At 39.2% G+C, this 26,303-nt stretch overlaps 1 protein-coding gene across 1 annotated transcript; it reads right to left on the bottom strand.

Moving 5' to 3' along the window:
- Positions 1–147: 147 nt before the first annotated feature.
- LOC131439658 (toll-like receptor 6) lies at positions 148–22,442 on the bottom strand. The gene has a single exon (XM_058610952.1). The coding sequence runs from the start codon at positions 22,147–22,149 to the stop codon at positions 18,226–18,228; it is 3,924 nt and encodes a 1,307-aa protein (XP_058466935.1). The 5' UTR covers positions 22,150–22,442; the 3' UTR covers positions 148–18,225.
- Positions 22,443–26,303: the final 3,861 nt, after the last annotated feature.

The following is a 26,303-nucleotide window of genomic DNA, read 5'->3' as shown; positions in this document are numbered from 1 at the left end:
TTCAGTCGGTACGCTGCTCGGAAGCTAACTGAATCATTTCGTTCTTTTAGATGCCATCCCGGGAATCATACTAACCTTGTTTCCTCGTGCGTTCGACAGCTGAAAACAACAAAAATGTCATCATGGAGGAAATTGAAACACGGGAGATTTAAATTTTCGAAAAATTATTATTTTTCATCATTCATAAAATAAAGAATATTTCAAATGCCTATAGTTATACATAATTTGTTCACTTGTCTTTGTACAATATACAATATATTCACATTTACAAATATTTATAGGTTTAAAATGCTGCGCCATAGATGGCGGTGCTTATGTTTCTACACAAATCTGCGAATCATGTTTTGAATTTCAATGCAGTCAAAATGGTGACGAAAGTTTCTAATCTTTACCAATTAAAACAGCTTTCGGTGACTAACCATGTTGACATTGTACGTGAAATAGACATGCGAATTTTCTTTGATTTCAATTTGGGTTTATTCTGTAGACTTTTAATTTTTTTTTCTATTTCGTATGTTTTTGTTTTGTGTGCGGTTGTAGTTTGTTCTGTTCAACTTACACATTTATTTAAAAAACGTCAAACGATTAATAACTCTAATAAACTAAATTTGCATTATATTTGTTTCATTGAAACCGAGAAATTATTACTCACAGTTATTTTTTATGCGTGTAATTCTCTGCCTTATGCTCTCTCTTTCATTCGACTTTCATGTACTGAATGTTCTGAGGGGGATGGGGGCTAGGTGTAATTTTTGTACGGTTCGATTTTCGGACGCTGTTTGAACTAAATGAAAAGGTAAAGATGTCTATATTCCTATGGCTGAGCCACTACTACATTTCCGTATTGACGGCTGACATTACTAGGGCAGATGATACTTAATGACAGACAGCCGTTTTCTAGATTTATTTTAAAGAGCTAGCGATCACGTCTAAAGTCTTATCAAATTTCACTATTGTCTACGGTGTCGGCTTTTTGTTCGAGTATGGGTGTGACTAAGTAGTAATTTATTATATTTAGTGATTTTAATGACCAGTTTTTGTGCTTCCACTTGATTGGAGCGGCTCATTATCTAATTCATTTAGGTTGATAGGTTGAACGGTGTGTCCCTTTCTCAGCCGATGCCAAGTTCGGACCGATTTTGTATTTACACTCATTCGGAAAATAGACGTACTGCTCAACGAGCTAGAATGTGTTGATTGATTTTAATTGAATTTTATAGCGCGTTGACGATGGCTATGGAGCCGATGGTGAACACACCCGCAATTGAAATTGAGCGCTGACTGACCGGCCTTCCGACCGGCGGTTAATAACTGTAAGTCATTCTTGAGGTTGACTTCTTGAGATTTTTATGAAGCGAATAATTCCGTAAATTGACTCGAGTGCTCGAGGCTTTAATTGAACCTAAACGATAGGGAGAGCGAAGCTTGCATATTGAATCCGCCATGCTCAATTTAAGATTTCTAGCTTTGATTCTCACCAATGAATGGAATCGCGGCCCAGATGATTTACCTTGACGAATCAGGTTTACGATCGGGGCAACATTTGGTGCAAAATGAGGTTACACAATCATAATATCGGTTTAGTTCTTTGATATGGTAGACTTATTCAAATGAAAGTAATCAATTGCAATTCAACAAATTTATTGATACAATATGACTCTGAACCGTTAAATGCTTTAAATACTTACGTCGCAAAGCTTCTAACTCCGATTATAGCTGCGCAAATAAAGTTTTGAGAGTATATTCCTTAATAACTTCTAAAGCTGATGGTACAACTCTTCGTTTTGACAGTAAACTAGAATGTTCACCATCATCAGATCGGTGAGACAGATAATGGTGACTGATATAGATAAATGTTAGTGTTTCAAAAATTACTCAAAAGGGTACGAAAAGTACTGCAATGACGACAGTGGACAATATTCATCGGAAATACCCACAACATGTTGCGTCCAGAAACCAAACTTCAACTTAAAGAATATTATTCATCGTTCCTAAGAAAAATTTCTACATCTATGATTTCACATTTGGTTTTCAATTTTGACATTTTTTTCAGTTGTGAAAGCGGCATTGAAGCAAAAAAAGCATCAAGCCAAATTTTTGCTCGCACATTGCGAATATCCGAGCTACTCGTACAATAAGTTGGCAATGGAATAGATTAATGAGGCCAAATCAACTGTCACCTACGTAATAAACGTATTCGGAAAACGTTTCTCGAAGGCCAAGTGCACTGAATCTGGGCAACAGGGAGAGCCGTAAGCCACCATATGGCCAACTGTTTCAAGTGGAGCCCAAACCTCTCCGTCCGAAACGTGTTGTATACAACCGATGCACGGAGAATAGAAATGAGCCGTACTGTCAAAGACGAAGTTTACGGCAACTGGAAGAGAAACGGTGAAAGAGATTGAGGAAAGGAAAGGTAAAACTCATTAGGCGGTCTAAGTTCATAACATTTGTTTCTGTAGCTTGAAGAGAAAATCCGAGTATCCGAGTGTATCCGAGAAAAAAAATTAACAAATCGTCACCAGTGCCCGTTCTTTCGAACCCAAACCCAAACGGGTCGTACTCGTCGGGTTCGGGTCGGGTTTTGGCTATAAATACCCGAATCTCAGCTTATTCTACTTTACATTACAACCGGGACCATCAACCAAAAAAAAATATGTTAAGGAGTGCCGAGAAAAACCACTGCTGCCTTTCCTCAACCAATGGAATTGTTACGTTCCGTTTTTTTGTAGGATTTGGCATCTTGCTTTTTACGGAACAAAAGCTATGTAGAGGTGAACCGCTAACAACGCCCAGATGAACCCAAGGACATGATTTCAACCAACATACCAAAGAAAAAGTAAATTGGTACACCCCTCGAAGTATGCTAGCACTAGTGTTTGGAATTTGAGATGTTGGTAAATGTTACATAAAACGCACTAGTTTAGATATTATTAGTACGTATTATTAGAAATAATACAGGTTTTCACTCATTTAATGTAGGTATAAAGCACGAAAAAATCATGTAAATTTACGTTCCGATCGATGCACACAAAAGGAGCGTCACAATTTCACACCTAATTGACTTGAATTGGAACGTCGACGAAGACAGAAAATTCAAATTGAAATGCTAATTGATGTGATGTCAAGACTTCAGTTCCTAAAATACGGCACACGCTTAGAAAAATTTACATCTTAATAGATGCACATAAACGGAGCATCGCGGTTCACTTACATTCACAATTCAAAGCATGTAAATATAAGTCATAAAATTAACTTCACAGTTCATTTAGCTGAAGTTTATATCGATACAGACGCAACATTTATTTTTACATGTTAGTAGATATACTATTATGGCATCACCGAAGAAATTACGGAAATTTACGTCAATCGTAAATTTCATTTTTTCGGAGAGTGCATGTTTGGAATTATGCCTTGTATAATTTTAATTTTTACTAAGAGTGTAGGACAAGCTTCTTCCTGAATTTCGGAAATTCAATCTCGAAAGTAGAGGAACAACCAATGCGAAACAACCAATCAACCAAAAGGCAATTAATCATGTAAATTTACGTCGTCATAGATGCACATAAAGCGGAGCGTTATAATTCACTTAACTTTACAATTCAAAGCATGTAAAGATTAGTCATATCTTTAACTTCACAGTTAATTTAGCTGAAGTTACTTCGATACAGATACATTTTTTTTTGTCAATAGATGTAATATTTTGTCATCACCGAAGACATTACGGCATACTTCAATATAATTCAAGCGTAAATTTGATTTTTTTCTTAGAGTGTGGTCTTAGACAGGGACCTTCACGCTAGAAGGAGCTTAGTCCGGGCGACTTGTATGATTTCTCTGTGAGCTGTTAGCCACTTGCGAAAGCAAAGCATTCCCTCAAACCACTACAGCCCCTCACGGGCCACACAATGGTAATTAATAAAATAAACGGAAAGCCATCAATCAGGTTCTCGATATTCGAGGTCACACCTAGAAGGACAAACCCACGGGCGTCAATTTCCAACGCAGACAGTGTGAACCAAACTGGACTGTTGCTGCACTTGTACGGTCAGTTCTGTTTCACTGACAGGTTTGTGTGCTGAATAATGGCAGCTAATAATTCAAATCAACACTCAAGGTGATATGGTTTGCAAAGCAAATGCATTAATCTGCAGTGCGTTGGCTACCTCGACGTTCCACGGAAGTCATATTTGACCCGCAAGGGTGTTGATCGACTAATTACGGTATGCGACTGGTCGACACAAAACTAAAACAAACTCGTTATTTCACATCACCATCAAGTTCGAGTATTTGGTCAGAATTTCACGTGCCAGGAGAAGGAATCATTGGCATTTAGCGATAAAAAAAATCGAGCCATTAATCTTCCCTCCGTCCAAGGATCGCTCACACCTACAACCCGTGTTGGGCGCAAATTGCGTTTTATTTCGGGAAATAAAACCGCTTCGTTTCGAAACAAGCATCCGTTTGGTGTGCTGCAACTTAGCAACTGGAAGTGCCATCTAGGTGACGTGACGTGCAAACCGAGTCGCCCGTTCCTTCAACAAAGTTTTCGTGTGTCGTTGTCACGTAAAACCATAAAAATGGGTACTTTTGTTACACGTTACGATAGTGACGGAACCGAGCTCTGCCTGTTCCCGCAAATGTGCAAAGAACCGGACAAGCAAATTTAATGGGCTGAAAATTGTTTATTGGGTATTCTGGTGAGGTTAATTTAGTTGCTTTTTGACCACCTAATCTAGCGAATACCATCGCGTGCGAAGAGGGGACAGATGGGTGGCTAGTAAATAAAAGGACACCCTTCAGTTTGAAACAGGTCAGCACTAGAAGTAAGGAATTTCGAGTTATCTTATAGCGTTTTCGCTGTCGACGTGGTTATATAATATTGTACTGAGCGACTGGAGCAATTTTATTCCAAAACCCCAAAAATACACAACCCACAAGCGCAAAACGAAAACCTTGATCTTATTGTCGGCATTACTTTAGTTTAGTTTGTTGGCACGATTGGATCTGATGCGTCAATTGTGTTCGCTGTTGGAATTTCAAAACATTATGCAATAAAACAGGAATAACTATGACGTGATCTAACTATCCATTGCTATAAATAGTACAGTTGCTAACATTAAACGAACAAAACTGGTAAACTTTTAAACCATTTCTAATCGTCTGCGCGGCATAATAAAGATTCGGAAGATAGGAAAATAGGTTCCCCATGAGCTGAATGATAGAGAGCAGGAAAAGTGAAAAATGGTTTAACTTTCTATTTATGAAACTGTATGAAGTCTGTCTGGGTTGGATTTATTTTGAAAATTCCATGCGCAGAAAATAATGGATTAATGCTGGCCAACCATCGACATTAACTGCAAAACCTAATCGCGTTTGGAAGAAGGCGATGCTGTGTATTTGTTGCAATTGAGCAGGTATCTAGAACTACAATCTTCTCAAACTAGGCTAAACTGTAAATATGATTCGCTATCGAAGGTAAACAATGAAGTTGAATCCAGAATTGCTCGAAAAACTATCAGAATGCTCCACAAGACTTGAGAAAATCATTTGCAGCAAGACAACGTCCAAACACCCATAGCAAAGCTATCAAAAACAGAATTTCAGAAACTTTTGTTCCACCGGCAATAATCCCCGGACTTGACCCCTTCTGGCTATCATTCGTTGTCGTCAATATTCCACGCACTTGTTGAGTAGCTATGAAGATGTAAAAAATGACTTCTCGACTGGATTGCTTAAAAAGATGAAAAATTCCTTCGATGTGATATTCGTAAGTGGTGCGTTTCGATTTGGTATTCGTGAGTTCATCCGGGTACATTTTTACGCGTAAATTCAAATGAAGCAAGGAATGCCTCTCGCAGATCAAAATGGAATTTAACGATTTGGTGCAAAATACGCTTCAAATTGATTCGTTCAAGTCATAGTTAAAAAAAAATTCATAATAACAATATAATGGTACTTCTTTTATGTAGCTCCGCCTATGATTTTACAATTGGATCCCATTAGAAATTTTCTATTTTACATTGACTTTTATAAATGTAATGCAACTAAAATAAAGCAGTGACAAAATTAACTATTGATATTCAAACAACAATGATTAGCAGGAAACACCGTTGTCAGAAGCATAACATCTTTTTAAACGATATATAATCATAGAGTAATGATCGTCAAAACTACCGATGCAACTGAACTCACCATTTTGGGTTTTGAAGCGCTTTATCATTTAGACTGAAATGTCCGATGATAATAAATAAATAAATAAATAAAAAAAAAATTTCCCAATATATACTCATCCAATCCAATATTGTAAGGGTTTTTAAGGAATATCGATAAGCCGGAAGTCGCCATCTTGGATTTCCAAACCACTTTAAACATCGTTTTCCGTCATCTACTCATCAATCCCGTTCTGAAAATACCCACATTGCAAGTGTTTTTAATGAGTATCGATAAACCGGAAGTCGCCATCTTGGGTTTCCAAACCACTTCAAACATCGTTTTCCGTCATCTACACGTCAATTTCGTTCTGAAAATACCCACATTGCAAGTGTTTTTAATGAGTATCGATAAACCGGAAGTCGCCATCTTGGATTTCCAAACCACTTCAAACATCGTTTTCCGTCATCTACACGTCAATTTCGTTCTGAAAATACCCACATTGCAAGTGTTTTTAATGAATATCGATAAACCGGAAGTCGCCATCTTGGATTTCCGAATCACTTCAAACATCGTTTTCCGTCATCTACTCATCAATCCCGTTCCGAAAATACCCATACTGTAGTAATTTCCATGGAGCCGGAAATTGTTTTCATTGGATGCAAAAACCTCTTTTTTTGCGAAGTTGGTTCGTAAAAAAAGTTTACGTTATTTGGGATTTGGTTCGTAAAAAAAGATTACGTTATTTGGGATTTGGTTCGTAAAAAGAGGTAACGTAAAAAAAGTGTTCGTAAATGGAGGTTTGGGTGTATATGCATATCCATTGCTTTTGTTTTCGGGTAGTTTCAAACAGAAAGAAATCGCATGAAAGTATGGAGCATTTTTAGCACCTCTGCATGCAATTTTCGTCGTTATTTATCATTGATTTTTTTGCATAAAAGTAGTTCAATTATTCGTCTTTTATCAGGATCAATATATTGATTCTGAATAGCAGTTTAGTTGAAAAGTGGGAATGAACAGTTCTCTAGTAAAATAATCAATCAAGAAATTTTGGATTTTTGCTTGTATTAGTTCTGCCTTTTGGATGAAAATATGTAATGATGATGAGATTTAAAAGGAGTATTTTTTGCAACCAGCATCAATATTGACGTCATTAATTCATACTTTAGCTTAGGAACATCGTTCGAAATTTGGCAAGCTTAGAGATAAACTATTAGGAAATTTACATAGCTAATCATCTAATCTCAGTCATGCACATTTGATTCATATTCACGTCAAACTGGTTGAATCTCAAGCATTCGTCACTCGACTTCATCGAATTGATATTTTTTGTCACAGATGAATAGTGCTATAATGCTTTGATTTTACAACGACTATGTATATGTGCAACATCATTTCACTTCATAAAAGTGTCATTACCGACTCGATATATAAATTTTTTTACACAACATCAATATAAACTTTAAAATTCTCGCTTGCATTTTTGAACTGTTCATAATTCAAAATGTTTCATAATCTTTCACTTTTAATTGACAGAATACGACAGATAGTTTGAACTAAATCCAGCAGAGTTAGTTTTGAAAAGTAAAACAAAACCAAGTGAGCTGTATTACTTTTAACATAAAGGCATCTCAATCCACTGTCAGTATTAAACACATTGTATGCTATCATTATAATTACTTCCCAGATTGTTTTGAAAATAAGCATAGGTCACGTAAGTGTAGCAAAAAGACTGCAAAATTTTAGTCCCCTTATAACTTCTCGCCACGAACAGCCACATGGCAATATAACAGTATTCTTCTAGAACAAAGCCAAAAAACTTCATTCCCCACCTCTTAATTTACACCCATCGTGTTCAAAATAATCAATGGTTAATTGAAAAATAAATAAATCCTAAACGGTTTTAATAAATGAAGCAACCATTAGAACCGTTCAGCCACAACAAAAGACTTACTTCTCGCTTTGAAGGGGTGTGACAGAGCGTGTATCGTACAAAGCGGGAAATCAAGCCCAAACAGCCGAGCATCTCCACGGAGGCCCAGTCACAGCACACTCAATTTCTACTTAATCGCAGTAACAATAATTGTTCTTCTCCCCGTCGTTCGCCGGTCGCATTGTACCTAAACCAACTCGTTCCACAGTGTGCGGGTACGAGACTCTGGTGAGCTGGGTCGAATGGCGGCTTGGCAAGATACCAGTCGCTCGGTGCCTAGAGAATACCGATCTTGATATCTCTCTGCGGCTGTCGGTGCCGTGACGATACAGAAGATCACCGACCACCGCCCGACGCTGCGACTTTCGACCCATTTTGATGCACGACTGGGGAAAGCTGGAAGATGATTACTAGTTGTGACCGATGTAATGATCGGCGGAACGAAAATATTCAAACTGGTTTGGGATGCTGACAGAACACCGTCCGTCCGGTTTGGTGGTCTCTTTTTTTTTTGGGCCGGTGCCGGTCACCACTCCGGTTAACCAAAATGATGAGGTCGTTGTTTAGGTTTGGTTGAGTTTCGAACCAGCCAGCAGCCGCATTTGCTGGCAACAGGTTATATGATATTACCACACATCCATGCCTTAAATAAACAAAAAACACATACAGCGTAGATGTTTGAATCCAAACTAAACTACTCATTAATTAGTCATGAACAATTAGAAAATGCATTTCAGCGTCGACGAAGCAAATGACAACGAACTGAACTTCTAAACGAATTTTAATAAACCCACTTTTGAAAATATTGATCCAAGCAAAACCCAATTATACTATTTACTATTCCTGATTTACATTTCATTCTAAACCCTAGGGATTCGGGTTACCCTATCACGTCAATTCTGAATAGTCCATTATCCACGGTTTTGCTTTTACTTCAACCGCAACGATTATTCAAAAACCAAACTCATTTATGTGGTTAGTCACGCATTTATTTTGAATCACGCAATTTCAGGTGGGGTCATATGGTCACAATAAATCGAGCACAAAGTTCTCGCAGTACCAGCAACAGGTTACCAGTAGCACAAATCTAATTGAAAAAAAATAAACGAACCATCAAAGAAATAAAACCGACGAGTGAGTGGTTTGAAGGTTATGCGATTGGAGTTATCAAAGGGTTGTGTTAATTTAATTGTTCAAACTATTTTCAACGCTGTAATTTAATCATACCCAGGCAACCAGCAAGCACTAATAATGTCTGTAAAATAGTCTTTTATTAGCACCGAAAATTCTTATATCTACAATCTGAATACTCATCTGTAATAAATCAATCAGAATTCGGCTTTCATTAGCCATATATAAGTATTATCTATTAACAGCTGTATATTTTTCAAAAATCGTCTCAATAACAGCCTCAAAAGCTATTGAAATGCCAGCTGGCGATTATTAGCTGAGTTTAAGCCGTATATTTGAGTACATAAAAAGCACAGCCGTTACGTAACATTATAGTTTAGCTTTATATGATACATACAGCGCTGCAAGACCCCCCACTCCCCCTATGTCACATGTCACGAATTCAAAATAAATAAAATTCATCTCAATACATTCAATATGTATGACAAACCATATAAATATGAGGGAAAAATCGATATAGATATATTATTGTTTTAGGTAAAGAATAATATTTCCTTAGTGTAGCATACAGGGCTGAGAAAATAAAGACCAAAACCTCATCAAAACGAGATCACTGCCAGAGAATCTTTTCATTATCAGTTGATCAGTGAAATTTAAATCACATCGATCAATATCGGTACTACTTCCGTCACACAATGGGTAGTGATTTTGAGCTAAAATGATTCTTGATTTATGTAAGTTCAATCATTGGATGATTCGATAAGCTTTGATGTTGGTGGAGGAAAATCACATATGATCAAGATAAGACATGACATGATCTACATCTGAAATCGTTGATCTTCCGCCCTTTTTCAAATGGAGTACAATTGAATAAACTGCATCAGAATCAGATAAGAGAAATTCTTATGATATACTATTATCAATGCTAGAAAATCAAATTACTGAAAAAATTGTCCGTGCCTAACTTAAGTTAAACCGTTTGAAGGCATCTTTTTCTTTTTTACTCATATTTGGCAAAATTTATTAATTTCGCTAATTTACTCGCTCCTCCGTGCACTTTTGCTGATCACAACAGAAATGATTTCCTGCATCACTCATTTCCGAATTTACAAGAAGAAGCTTTTACATCAACAAATACACGTTTTCCTATAGAATGTAAACGTTTATTGTCGAGATTTTTTCAGGGAATAGGGCAAAGTAGTAATATAATCAGGTATTTCAAAAATGCGCTCATTGAAAATATTGGACGTCACATTCCAAAAACCTCCCCCCCTCCCCCCTGTCACAAAAGGTCACGTTTTATGAAACACCCCCCTCCCCCTTGCGACGTGACGTCTTTTATGGACAGCCCCTGAACAAAATGTGCATGAGATTTAAATTGGACAAGTTTCACGGCACTTGGGTATGTATGGTATGGTTCAAATGGAAGAAGCAGCATTTCAACAAAAATAATAAGGTACATTACCCCCGTAAAAAAAAAACGCGGGTAAAACAACAATCAGCAATAAATACCTTCAAATGGTAATCATCATCTCATTACAGATAAACAATAACAGTTCTGAACAGTAATTGTTTTAATTTTCCTTTATTTCCATATCAGTTCCGTTATGAGAAATGAGAAAAGATGAATTTGAGCCAAATTTGTTGTAAGCAATGAAAGAAAACTTTAACATTATCAATGTAGAAGTCAAGTGATTGGTCTCTGCATTATTACTGCTGAATTTGCAGCTTCATAGTAGCACGTATGACTAATGGGTCTTCAGCTACAACTCTCTATCTGCATATAAATAAAATATATGACATTGGTGTGATGATTATTAATTATTTGGGTATCATTTCTGAGAGTTGGTCTAACAAGCTAATTGTCGTTTTTTCGAACCCCGATCTGGAACATTTTCAGTTGTATGACATAATCACAAATAATTCAAAATTAAAATTTTTGTCTTCCCTGACCCTACGAGCGGAGCTTAAAAATTGAATCCAAGTAGACAGTGTATCTGACATCCCGAGCAATGAAATGATGTAAAAACAATATGTTTTGTCGTGAATACGACTTACTTTACTATGAGGCGCCTTTCCAAAATTTACTCTGTACAATGGGAATGGGTAGAAATCAAACGTGAAAATCTTTCGTTGTGCCCAAGAATGGCTTTTGTCGTATCAAAGAGCGCTCACTGGCAACTCTTCACATGATTGAATCAGTGCCATCAAAGAGAGACGGATACCCGGCATGGCTGAGAATCGAAGGTTAGCACGCTGCTGTGGGGATCCTCTCTGAAGCAACAAACGGTCGCTTATTCTCGTTTCGCGATCTGATTCTATATAGGCAGTTGATAATTGCGATAGAATCATTTTACTATTGCCGCTTATTCTAACTGTGTGCATATAACCTTTGTATAAGTTGTGTCTATGAAAATGTCTGTGAATGCTCCACACAAGGGTTTTGAAATATTGCAACCTAGTATGAGAATCATCAAGTTGAATTATCGATTCGATTTTCTGCGATAATTGTCAACTCTCTTGGGAAATTCCACACAGCAACGATCATTATCAGACTGCAAATTTCTTTTAAGGGCGTGGAATACTCAGAGTATAAAGTGGAGCGAAGAAATGTAACAAAATTCTCTCACCGTTTAATGCATTAAGAGACTCGAGTTCTTGTAGCATCTTCTACCGGATTGAAAATGTTGTATACAATATAGATACACCGAAACCTCCATTTACGAACTAAACGGGGGTTCGTAAAAAGAGGTAGTTCGTAAAAAAAGTTTACGTTATTTGGGATTTGGTTCGTAAAAAAAGTTTACGTTATTTGGGATTTGGTTCGTAAAAAAAGTTTACGTTATTTGGGATTTGGTTCGTACAAAAAGTTTACTTTATTTGGGATTTGGTTCGTAAAAAAAGTTTTGTGTGATTATTGTGGAAACCGCGCATCATATGTTTATTTTCGGAACGGATGTGAAGAGTAAGTGCAAGAAAATGATGTTTGGGTTCGTTTCAAAATCCAAGATGGCGGCTTCCGGTTTATTGAGATTGCCTAAAACCCCTAACAATATGGGTATCTTCGGAACGGAATTGATGAGTAGATGTCAGAAAACGATGTTTGAGGTAGTTTTGAAATTCAAGATGGCGACTTCCGGTTTGTTGATATTTCTTGAAAACCCTTGCAATATGGGTATTTTCGGAACGGAATTGATGAGTAGATGTCAGAAAACGTTGTTTGAGGTGGTTTTGAAATTCAAGATGGCGACTTCCGGTTTATTGATATTCCTTGAAAACCCTTGCAATATGGGTATTTTCGGAACGGGGTTAATGAGTATGTATCAGAAAACGATGTTTGAGGTAGTTTTGAAATTCAAGATGGCGACTTCCGGTTTGTTGATATTCCTTGAAAACCCTTGCAATATGGGTATTTTCGGAACGGAATTGATGAGTAGATGTCTGAAAACGATGTTTGAGGTAGTTTTGAAATTCAAGATGGCGACTTCCGGTTTGTTGATATTTCTTGAAAACCCTTGCAATATGGGTATTTTCGGAACGGAATTGATGAGTAGATGTCAGAAAACGTTGTTTGAGGTGGTTTTGAAATTCAAGATGGCGACTTCCGGTTTATTGATATTCCTTGAAAACCCTTGAAATATGGGTATTTTCGGAACGGGGTTAATGAGTAGATATCAGAAAACGATTTTTGAGGTAGTTTTGAAATTCAAGATGGCGACTTCCGGTTTGTTGATATTCCTTCAAAACACTTGCAATATGGGTATTTTCGGAACGGGGTTAATGAGTAGATATCAGAAAACAATTTTTGAGGTAGTTTTGAAATTCAAGATGGCGACGGTTTGTTGATATTCCTTGAAAACCCTTGCATTATGGGTATTTTCGGAACGGAATTGATGAGTAGATGTCAGAAAACGATGTTTGAAGTAGTTTTGAAATTCAAGATGGCTACTTCCGGTTTGTTGATATTCCTTGAAAACCCTTACAATATGGGTATTTTTTAAACGGGTTTAATGAGTAGATGTCGGAAAATGATGTTTGAAGTGGTTCTGAAATCCAAGATTGCTACTTCCGGTTTGTTGATATTCCTTGAAAACCCTTACAATATGGATATTTTCGGAACGGGATTGATGAGTAGATATCAGAAAACGATGTTTGAGGTGGTTCTGACATCCAATATGGTGTCATCCGGTTTCTTGATATTCCTTGAAAACCCTTACATAATGGGTATTTTCAGAACGGGATTGATGAGTAGATGTCAGAAAACAATGTTTGAGGTGGTTCTTAGTTCCAAGATGGCAACTTCCGGTTTCTTGATATTCCTTGAAAACCCATACAATATGGGTATTTTCGGAACGGGATTGATGATTAGTTGTCAGAACACGATGTTTGAGGTGGTTCTTGAATCCAAGATGGTAACTTCCGATTTGTTGATATTCCCTGAAACCCCTTACAATATGGGTACTTTCGGAAAGAGATTTAAAAGTAGACGTCGGAAAATTATATATGAGGTGGTCTTGAAATACAAAACAGTGACTTCCGGTTGATTATCTTTTGAAAGTTTTTGCCATTTTCCTTTAACTCTTTATTCCTTTAAAACACTATACCGTTCCGAAAATACCCATATTGTATGGGTTTTCAAGGAATATCAAAAAAACGGAAGTCGCCATATTGGATTTCAGAACCACCTCAAACATCATTTTCGGACATCTACTCATTAACCCCGTTCCGAAAATACCCATATCGTAAGGGTTTTCGAGGAATATTAACAAACCGGAAGTCGCCATCTTGAATTTCAAAACTACCTCAAACATTATTTTCTGACATCTACTCATCAATTCCGTTCCGAAAATACCTATATTGTATGGGTTTTCAAGGAATATCAACAAACCGGAAGTCGCCATATTGGATTTCAGAACCACCTCAAACATCATTTTCGGACATCTACTCATTAACCCCGTTCCGAAAATACCCATATCGTAAGGGTTTTCGAGGAATATTAACAAACCGGAAGTCGCCATCTTGAATTTCAAAACTACCTCAAACATCGTTTTCTGACATCTACTCATCAATTCCGTTCCGAAAATACCCATATTGTATGGGTTTTCAAGGAATATCAATCAACCGGAAGTCGCCATCTTGGATTTCCAAAATATGTCAAACATCATTTTCCGGAATCTACTCCTTAAACCCGTTCCAAAAATACCAATATTGTAGTAGTTTCCATGGAGTCGGAAATCACTTTCGTAAAAAAAGTTTACGTTATTTGGGATTTGGTTCGTAAAAAAAGTTTACGTTATTTGGGATTTGGTTCGTAAAAAGAGGTACGTAAAAAGAGGTTACGTATAAAAAGTGTTCGTAAACGGAGGTTTGGGTGTAGCAATATAGCAGCTTCTGTCAATTTTTCGGCAATCACCAACACTGGTTGTGCCTAACCCAACAACATAATTTTTTCTACAAGCTATCGGAAATATGATCAGGAATTTGTGATTCAATTTTCAACAGCGTGAGATAACTATAAATAACTCAAAAACTTTGGAAAAAAAATGATGAGGAAAATTCATCACGCTTGCCTGCAATGCGTGGTGCAAAACCTCAAACACCCAGCTGCTGAATACTGGACCTGGATTTGGGAGCTAGATTTTGAATTGATTTCTATGAATGAATTCCGAATCTAATCTAGTCCACCTGAATTTTTTCTATACTTAATTTCAAACTTAGAGTTCAGTTTCAAAATTCTGCTACAGAATTTAGTTCCACAATTCAGAACATGCATGCTAGTTCCAGTATTCTGGAACTGGAATTCGGAGCTAAATTCAGTTTCGGAATTCCAGTTGAGAGTTCAGTTCCAGAACTAAATTACAAATGAATTTTGAGCCTGTTTATGTTTTGAACGGTTGATTCTGGTCCAGAACTTGCGTTCCAGTTTCAAGAATTCAGTTCCCTATTGAATCAATTGCGGGACGTTCGCAGAGACAGTTTCCCTTCAAAGGAGACCGATTGCGTCATTCTGCTGCTGGTATTTTGCATTGGAGCAAAATACAATAAAAAAAAGCTGAACAACGACGGGGAACGTTATGCAAAATCAGCTCTTCTAATGGTTCGAAATGTTATTGAAAGAACTATAAATATTGCTTCTTTGCAAATCGGAGGTAAAAACCATCAGATTAATGCAAATCTAGAACAATATATTTACCTTTGTACAATTTTCTCTGTGCGAAATTCACACCAAACGTGTGCGAATAAAGCCAGCATTTGTTTGCATCGCGTTCGAGAAAAATGCTCCGAACATATGGTCCTTCTGAATGCCAGAAATAAATCCCATACAGCATTTTCTTTCACTTAAATATGCAAATCCGAAATGAAAAAATCGACATCCAAATTCTGTATGTTGTTATATTTTGCTCTCATTTGTTCCATGTTATTTAACTGTGTGGTAGAAAATATTTGTCGCCAATAAGTTAATCTTTAATTGTAACTGCCCCGTTACAATTCCGGAAGCAAATAAGTAAAAGTTGCAAAATTCGCACAATCAACTGAACGAACGATTATCGTATTGACGTCATCCAGTTATGTCTGTGACATCATTCACGCGCTTTTTTTTTAATTGTAAAACCATTCAAAATTTCACAGTGTACACAGAAACATATTTAATGCATTAATATGAAATGGTCAATGAATTGTAAATATCTATTTCTCTTAAAAATACATTTTGTTTAGAAAATAGCCATGTGTGCAGTTCACATATAATTTCAATTACCACAAATACATAAATTCTTTTTGCTAAAATGCTTCGAAAATATTTTTTTTTCGTTATCAAAACATGAAATATAAATTATTCTTTTTGAGGCAGAAACATTTTATACACAGTAATACATTTTTGAAGCTCAATACAATAGATTAACTGTCAGAACTATTGGGTTCAAATGCAATACGATGTATTGTTGGTTTTTATCATTAAACACTGCAATTTTTCCACAATATTTTTCATGCGGGATATCCTCTCCCCAGTATGACTTCGAACATTCAACACTTGTAGTGGATTCTACGTTGAAAACTCATCGATGCTCTGGACTTTTACCGGGTAGATGATTGTCAAAATTTTGGCTAGAAATAAAGTAACAACCGTGACCAGTACGAAATTTCACTCAACGTTGTTTCTAACGGAATCTTTCCAGACAAAGCTAGCAGAACCTTCGATCTGTTGTTTCAGTCTATTTTTTCGTTAATCGTTGAAAACCACGAAAAATAATGCTATGTTCATAGATCCATTTCGATTAAAAAGGCCAGAAATAGTGCACGAATCCTCGGGGAACAGGATTTATTCCGATATTTTGATTTGCATTCGAATTTGGTTTATTTTACTCTTTTTCGTTGTTAATCATTTATTAATATTTTGATTCGCATTGGAATTGTCGTTAGTACGTTGTCAGTAACAGATAAACACTTCCTCACAAAAGAAAAGAAAACATCGAGAGCTAGTTTAACTGCGAGTTATTGGAGCGATTGGAAGCCGAAATCACTGCGTAATGACCTGACATGAAATGAACAAAAAGTGTTTATTACAAGACAATTCGTCGGCATCGCAACCTTGTCTAAATTCAAGACTTCTTCATCTTCTCCATCCACCTTAATCACCAAATTTGGCTCCCTTGGACTATTATCTGTTCCCAAACCACAAGTCGCATTGGCTCATAAACAAAAAAATTCTTTTTTCAGGACAGTTGGAAAGACCCTGCATCGATAGTATTGATTTAAAAAAAAATTCCATTGATAGATAAATTAACACACGAATTTAATTTACAGTACGCTGCGTTTTGTGTTCAACACTATTTTGGGTTACCTAATAATAATGCAATCCTAATTTGTTTTTCTGTGGTATGATTCTGTAGTTGATTGATTAAACTAAGAACGGCTTCAAAAAATTCAATTAACGCAACTTCAGACGAGTATAGTTTTGCCGAGTTACAGTATTCAGTCGATGATGATTTCTTTGCACTCAATTAGAGCTTATCGCACTTGCCAAACCTCGCCTTACGCAGCTAATTGAACCTCACCTTCAAACAAACATAACTGTCTACTAAACAATAACCAATTCATCATGTATCAGTAATTTGTCGCAGTACGTTTCTTAAACCATAGTGTCATAACAGCTCTCAAGACATCGCGTTTCTTATCATATCGGCTATCAACTCGCATTCGAGTCCAAGGTCTCACCAGCTCGGACATCAAAATGTCCATGTTATCACCAACTGTAATCAGTTGGTTTCCTACCGAACATGACAGTTCATTGCAACCTGTCAAAAATTATTGTCCTACATAGAGCATTGTTTACGTTCTCAATGTTGGCAGCCCATCAATGTTCAGCTCCAGAAACAAAACAACAACTAAAAATAGAAGTGCCGCCCAATCAATCGTAAGTGCTTTCCGCGCTACACGCAATGGACTGTTGATGTTTGCTGCTGGAGCTGATAAGTAAATAACTTTAGCCGCCTTAAGCAGTGGCAGCCGTCTCAGCATAATGGGGGCCTTTGTTCGGAGCGCGACCCTTTTGCATTGGGCGTAATTGAAGCGTGCTCCATCCTGCATCTTTTCGATGTTCTGTGCTGTTGATAGAAAGCCAACTAGCCGGTCAGTCACTTTCAATTAAAACAAATCAACAAACAGTCCGATTATGTTGAGAATCTGCATTATTTAGTGGTGACTTGAGCCGCCGGTTAACTATACTTAATTTTTGTTTTGCTTCAGTACGAGCAGATGAAGAAATAGTTACTTCAAAATTGGCAAATGAATTCGTCAAATAGAAAGAGAGGCAGCTCGAGAGGAAGTAGGTTCCTAACCAAATAAGTCTTTCTTGTTTCGTTCTGTTTTGTTTGACCTAACCTACTAGTAGTGAACAATTTTTATACACATTTTCCACGTTTATAGTGATTTCTATTGAAGCGAGTACGAATGAGTGAGACAGAGAGCGAAAAAGTAAATTTCGAAATGAGCTAAATGTAGATTAAATATTACACAAAGTACGGTCGATTACTGTCGCTACGATTGGAGTTGGAGTGGTGCGTATTATACTGGGACTCCGGGATGGTAGAGTACACGTGGCCCAATGTGTTGGTATTGTTGGACTTACTGGTGCGGTAGTACCCTACGGGAGCTCCTGTAGTACTGCCACCTCCTGTGCCACCCCCATGATGATGCATGGGATGGGGATAGGTTTGCAGGTGTGCCGATTGGTTCGGCTGCGTGGACTGCAGTGGAATGTGATGTGACGGCAGTGGTCCCGTCAGGTGAGGCATTGCCGGATGGTGGTGGTGATGGTGATGGTGAAATGGAGTGGTCATTGCGTGACCTCCTGCGTGATGAAGCGACGGTGCCTCGTACTGCGGCGACGAAGCAGTTGAATGTTCATCCTCTGTGTTGTAAGTACTCTGGTTTGGAGAACGTGGCGGCTGAGGAGGGTATTGAACGCATACCTCCGAATTAAGCCTCTTCGGCCACGTCGGAATCGGTGCTGAGGGATTCGTTGGTGCCGGTGTGTACCGGATATTGATGGCTTTGCGATGAGGTGCCTTATTCACAGAAGAATTTTTGCCTATGTCCGGCATGGCAAAACGAAGTTTGTCCCAGAAACGACGGTCGTCCCACGCAATCACGGTGCAGGTTCGTGTGAGAATGTCCATAATGGGATCCAACGAGAGCATCGACTGAGGCACCGATGTGATCAGGATAAGCTTCTGTTTCCGCCGAGATGGCCGAATCAGTTCCAGAACCGCTTGCAATCCGGCTCGGAACTCTGGCTGAGACCACTCCAGTTGCATAAATTTAACACTAACAAACAGAATCAGTTTACGAGAAGCATCCGCCGCACCTTGCAGCGAATCGGCCAAAAATGCGGCAGAATGAATGTCACGATAATGTAAACAAAGGGCATGACCATTATGTTCCAGCTCTTGTGCTATCTGACTAGTTACCACATCGGCATCGGCGGCGCTGTAGATAAGATAGCCGTCGTACAGTTTCTCATTATCCTCACACCGTTCCATTGCACTGAGCGGATCCTTACAAATTCTCACCCCGTACCGGGAGTGTGCCCACAAGCAAACGTCGTTCCGAAAAATGAACACTAGCGTCACTATCAGAATCGTCAGCACTAGTCCGGCTAGCACGGCAATCAACAGTGGCAAGTAGTCTATAAAATCATTATCAATAATCGTCCTTTGCACGGTCGGTGTCGCAATCGGGGCACTCTTATGGCTCTCGCATTCCTTTGCCGCGTCCTTTACTAATTTATTATTCGAACACTGAAATTCACTTAGCTCATTCGTATCGTTAAACTGCCGCTCGGCCCACTCCACTAGTTTTCCCAACGAGTCACAAGCACAGCTCAGTTTATTGCCACTTAACGAGATTAGCCGGAACGTGCCGCCCAGTGGCATCAATTCCCAGGGCTTGAATTCACCGAGTTTATTGTCACTAATCGTGAGCACTTCCAACGATTTCTGATAATAGAACGATTTGTTACCGATGGAACTGATGGCGTTATGGTCCAGATAGAGCTCCTTCAATTCCCGCAACTGTTCGAACTCGGCACCACTAATTTGCTCCAGCCCATTGTTTTCCAGATGAAGCACAGCAAGTGCCGGGATCCCTCCAAAGGTCTTATTATTCACCGCACCGACGTGGCTGTTGTTTAAGTAAAGCGACTTGAGCTTCTTCTTTCCAATGAAAACATGGCTTTCCAGTTGGCCAAAGTTATTGCCATCAAGATAAATGTCTGTAGCATCCATAGGGATTTTCGCCGGTACCGATGTCAGGCCAGCACTGCCACAATCTACAATGTTCGATTCCCAGGCCGTGTCATGGTAGCAACTGCACCGATCCGGGCATGTCATCTTGCAATCACAGGCGTCGAAATCACAGCAATGGCACGTAGCAAAACAATGGCTCTCATATTTGCATAGAAACTCACTGGCCTTCATTTCCATCAGTGGCCGCACCAGCTCTCCCCTTTCGTGTTCCATCGTGCACATAACCGAGTCCAAATCTTTCACCTGCGGGTACTGTCGAAGATAACTCAACTCGTTGATACGTTGTAACCATTCCATGCTGCAATCGCAGTGTACTAAATTATCGCCAATATAAAACTCCGGCATTGTCCGTGTGTCCGGAACGAGCGTCAGTGCCAACGAGGACATTTCCAGCCGACGCAAGTGATTACCGTACAGTACCACCTTCACCAGGTTCTCCTTGTTGGCGAATGTCTCGGGGGTAATTTCTTCGATCAAATTGTTGTTCAGCAGAAGGGTTTCAATGTTTTTTGGGAACGAACTCGAGTTGATGTGTTTTATGCGATTATGCGAGACGTCCAACATTTTCAGCTGGAACCAATTTCCCACATCATATCGGTTTCCCAGCTCCGAGATATTGTTCTTGTGTATATCCAACCACTCCAGGGACTGTGGGTAGTGTGAATAATCGAACCAGCCAATGTTGTTGTCGGAAATATTCAAATATACCAGCGATGTAAGCGATGTGAAAACTCCGGCAACGTCCTCCAGTTCGTTGTTGTCGAGCCGAATAGCCCGCAGTGTGGGATTAGAGCTGAACGCCGACTGGTCCACGTGCCGTATCCGATTGCTGGCGAGATTCAACACGTGAATTGTGGACAATGCGAAGAACGTATCCCTCGAAATCTCCGTTATTTGATTATCCACCAGCCGCAGTCCCATCAGTTCCTCCAAACCCTCGAAGGAGGAATTATTTATTTCCGTTATCTGATTTTTTCCGAGATCCAATGATTGCAAAAATTTTAAACTTTTCATCCCGGAAGGTATTTCCTCGAGCCGGTTATCGTTCAGACTGAGATCGTGCAGGTGGGTCAGATTTTCGAAGGCACGTTCGTGAATGTACGCTATCTGATTCGATTCCAGTATGAGCTGGTTGAGGACATAAAGCTCACTGAAATGGTACGGCTCAATCTGACGCAACCGGTTGTGCGACAGAAAAAGGGCATGCAAATTTTTCAAATCACTGAATGCACCATCCGCTATGAGCTCTATGGCGTTATGTTCCAAGTTCAGTATTTGCAAGCTATACAGACCCTTAAACACGTGCTGGTCTACTTTGGATAGGTGATTGTGACCCAGATTGAGTACCACTAGGCGCACTTGGCCGGCAAACGTGTCTCTCTTTATCCACGTCGAGGTGAGTTGATTCCGGGAAAGGTCTAACGTTTCCAGTCGGTCTAAGCCTTCGAATACGCCCGGTGCTAGCACTGAGAGAGAATTATTTTGCAGATGCACTTGTCGGATTTTTCTAGACGATAGGAATAATTCCGGAGTGAGTGCGGTCAGTTTATTGTTGGAAAGATTTAAAATCTCCAACGTCCCAAGGCCTACAAACGCTCGGTCAGCTATTTCTTTCAGCAAGTTGTCCTGCAAATGTAGTGCGTTCAAAGACCGCAGTGCTGACAGGCCATTATCAGCCATCAACGTAATATCGTTGCCGGAAAGATCAAGCACTTCTAGACCAGTATTGCATGCTTTTCCTGGCGCAATGGGTCCTTTGCCCCAGTCAGACAGACCCAGCTGGGAAATATCGCTGAGCCTGTTCCCCGTCAAATTGAGTACTTTCAAGGTGTACAGTGGACAAAACACTTCATTCGGCAGACTCCAGATATTATTATCCGCCAAGTGGATCTCTTTAAGCTCGGTTAGTCCTCGGAAACTCTCCGGGTGCAGTTCTAGGTTCATCACAGACCAATCCACGTTGTGCGTACTTAGGGTAAGACTCTTCAGTACTTTCATGTTAGAAAATGCCATTGCTGGGATGTATTTAATTTTGCAATAATCAATCGACAGCCTCAGCAAACCGTTTAGGTTACCCAAAAAGTTTCCGGGTGTTGTTGTCGATTCTAAGGAACTTTCAAAGAACATTATGTCGTTACATTCTAGTTTCAGTGATTTAATCCTATCAATTTGATAACTACTTATATTAGTCAGCAGACTTTCGGTCTTGGTTATGGTTTTAATTTTGCATTGCAACTCATCGGACCTTTTCTCCTGCGAAACTTCCAGTACCGCACCGGTCCAAGTGCATCCCTTCGGTAAAGCATCATCGTGCCGAAGGAAGTTGTTTCGAGCCGCACCGACAGGAACACAAAGCCGTAGAAGCACTAGCGTCAAGCAAAATATCAAAACCCCACTTTCTTGTGCCGAAGCCAGATTGATGATTTTCTATGATAGCCGGGTAGCACCGGCCCGACGAAACTCGAATCACAAAAACAAACCTACCGGAAACAGAAACTTTTCTTCACATCACCACGAAACGCACAGTATGACATTTCCACCGCAACTGTCAACGGTTCACTCAATTTTTCAGCTCCACTGCATTTGATTCAATTAATCACTTTCGTTGGCAGTTGATCTAGTTTCAAAAGTGGCAATGAAAAGCATAAAAATGCCTTCTTTATTAACTCATCTCTTGCAATATTAACTCTTTTCTTCAACACACCGAATTTCACCGTTCACCGTCCGGCTCGGGGGTCATGTCACTTGTTTGTCGTTTCTTCACAGTTCTCGGAGTTGAACAGTATGTTGTATCTTCTCTGCCACTTCGGCAAAAGAAACTAATTCACTCGGCAACTGAGTAGCCGTTAGTTTCCGCTAATACAAAATCAGACGAAAGGACACACGGATTTCGACGGGAGGTAGAGTCGGCCGAGGAAACCTTTAACATACAAAACTGACGGTTGTTGTTCGAATTCTTTGCCACTTTTTCTCTCCTCTCGTTCTACTGTTTTCGCTCAAATCCAACTCAATCCCCTTTTCGGGGCTCCACCGAACACTCCTCTTGTCGGCAACGACGATGCTATCCGTTTTTAAATAACCACACACTATCAAACTACACACTATACTACAGATCGGAGCCGATGGAGAACACATTAACACACGGGATTGTTTTATATAGCTATTTTTTTCCTCCTGCTTGGCAGACCACCCCTTGTTTCTGTTCTGCCTTTTCTTATGGCTAATTTTATAATGGTTTTATTCTTCGCTTTCTATCTAGTGTGATCACACAGTATAACAGCACCAACAACAACTCTGCCACAATAACAACACTCGCGTTGGCTGCCCAGGAGCGAAAGCGTCCAGTTATCGCTGTGTTGGTAGCACGTATCTCATTCGATACCGCCTCCACGGCAAAAATAAACGTCTTTTCACGTTCACGGTTCGGTAGTGACTGGTTGCCTCGTTACAACATGCGAACCTACAGCGGTGCGAGAAAGCTCAAATGCATTCCAAGAGCGTGAGAGTATCGAATTATCTTTTCGGGGGGGTTACTCTCTGTTTATGTTCCGTGGCCCAAACAAAGCGAAGACAAACTCTGATGAAACCTGCTCAATTCAGTATGCTCCAACGGTCTTTCTGCATTCTGAGAGGCATATTTCAGATGAACACTTTCCCCATCTTCATTCGCTCTCTCTTACATTCTGTAGTACCCGAATGAACCGATATTCCTCTCTACTAAAACTATTCGGATGAATCCTCTCTCTTAGCTAAAGAATGAACAGCTTTGATTCATGTTTTGCATGTTTCCGAATGCTACAGTTGAATTCACTTTTTGCGCGGCAGTGTGGGAGAGATAGCGAAATTGTTGTGGATGGTTCCCATAAGTACACTTCCGGAGGGTGGTTGATTTTTAGCTTTTGCCTACGCCTGCTCTTCCTTTCACCGTTACCGCCATTCAGCGGATTGTATATTACTCCATTATGATGGCGCACTCGAATATAAAAATTGCTCCACTATATTTCGGCACTATCTGATTCGGAGGATCAAGATCGTTTTAAAGCAATTAGCGATACTGTATTGTGTGTTGGCTTAGTTCACAATGCTTGGCTGGTTGCAGCAAGGAAAATAGGGAAACGGTGGATGATTTTTCCCTCGCAAATGGCTTTGCCGTTTTCCTTCATTCTCGTTATATTTTCGGCGAGAGAATTCGGAAGCACTTGTTCTCAAAGGTGTAATTTCCGACAGATTACTGCAACAGTAGCGTGTATGTTCTTGGTTAGCTGCTCGTTTCGGCACAATTTGCGGATGGTATGGAATCGGATATTTACTAGTTATGAGAATTCGACTGTGGGAAAGATGATTCGAGCCGGGCCGAAGTGGGATTCATTGTTTCATTGTACTTCACCATACTGACCAGCTTTACTCAATGCCGCGCACAATTATGACTCAGCAAGTGCGGTGTTCAGTGCTTTCGAAAAAGAAATAAATAAGATGAAATTGAGATTTCAGTAATCTGGAAGCAATTTGGTTGACGTCTGACGGTTATACCTACGGTAGGCTGCGAATCACGAAAAATTAATATTGTGGGATATTAGGCTTAATATGTACTTAAATTTTTGTCCTGAAATAAAGAGTTTTTAGAATAGTCGAAATCTTTCATAAATCTGAATTTTATATTTTGGGTGAATTGTTCTAGAGAACATACAATCTGAGAACTAAGTTTCCTTTATACAAATTTTGTGGAACTTTTTAGATTTTATTACAGGGTCCCGTAGCTTGCAGATACGTACAAAACTTACTCTATACAAGTCGTTTATACTACTCGTTGCCCTATACGGCTATGAGACTTGGTCGTTGAAGCAAGGAGATCGGCATCTTTAAGAGAAAAATTCTGCGGAAAATACTTAGAGGTAAATGAGAGAACGGACAATGATACAGGTGCATGAATCACGAGCTGTAAAAAGTATACAAACATGCGGACATTGAGAGGTTTGTCAAGCACGGTAGACTTTAGTGGGCTGGACATGTAACAAGAATTACCTACGCGATGATCAGCAGAAAACCTACGGGGCAGAACTCGCACTGGCTGGAAGAAGATGCGCGTGCAGCGGGAGTACAGAGCGACTCCTTACCTAACGGCTAGATAAGAATCCCTGGTAACGAGCAGTACTCTTAATAGAGATTGTCGGTTTTCGTGTTTTGTCAGGTTCGAGTCAGTTATGGCTGACGATTTTTTCTAACGGGTACGGATCGGGTTTCGAGTATTCGGGAACGATACCCGAACCGAAAAATAAATCCGACTGGCTCGGGTCAAATTAGAGAATAGAAAAAAAATTCGGATCGGGTACGGGTCGAGTTTGGGAAGTTTTTATTTAAAGCAAAGTCCTGGCATTACATTCCTTTTGTGGAATTTTACCTTTCTGTTTCAACAGACTTTGCAGCCGATTCTTAGTGTACAGAATCATTGCATGGCTAGTACTATGGATCCTACTGACACTAAGAATCCTTCCAGGTCAGGGCTCGAACATACGACAACTGGCTTGTAACACCAGCGTCCTATGCATTGAACCGCCAACCCGGGACAGTTTTTATTTACGATCGGGTTTGAAAAATGGCTTACCGGACGAACTCTATTTCTCTTTTATAGGCAACATATCAATAAATAAGCATTTGAATTGATGTGCTATGTAATTCTCAGAATAGAATATTGTTTTGCTGAAAGTAATTTATTCAGAAATTTAATTTTCACTGACTTCCTACCTATCTAAATGTGAACTATTTTTAAATCTGAGAAAATTTTTACCAAAAATATAGTACAGGGTGCTCCATCTTTTATGTCGGTATGTAAACATTGTATAACTTTGAGAAAAGATAACCGATTTCTTTAAGTGATGTATTTTTATTCAATTTGGTTTCCATTATCTTTTCGAGCATCTCAGGTGTTGTTAGTTTGAGGCTGGTTGGCGTAAACCTGGCTTTTCATATAATCCCACAAAAAAAGTGATTGCTGCGATATTTTTTCCGATATGCACGTTGAGATAACACAATGGAACGACTGTTTTCAGTATAAAGTGTCACTATTTCAGCGCGTTGTTTCGGTGTGAAGCGATCCATAGTTAAAATTGTACTGAATTGACGTCTCCAAAACATATCTGATGCAATCGCTCGGTTGGTAAATGTGAAAGTTATCCTGCGTTTACATACCGACATAAAAGATGGAGCACCCTGTATACTAATAGATTTTTAAAAATCAGAATCTCCCAGTTCCAGGAATGTGAAATTTTCTATTTCAAAGCTAT

The sequence above is a fragment of the Malaya genurostris genome, chromosome 3, assembly GCF_030247185.1.
Source record: "Malaya genurostris strain Urasoe2022 chromosome 3, Malgen_1.1, whole genome shotgun sequence".
NCBI lineage: Eukaryota > Metazoa > Arthropoda > Insecta > Diptera > Culicidae > Malaya > Malaya genurostris.
Note: the sequence above shows the minus strand (reverse complement) of the source record. Positions and strands in the feature narration are given on the sequence as shown.

Excerpts from the sequence above, each read along its gene's own strand:
- LOC131439658 (XM_058610952.1), bottom strand. The coding sequence starts at position 22,149 with ATGTTCTTTGAAAGTTCCTTAGAATCGACAACAACACCCGGAAACTTT.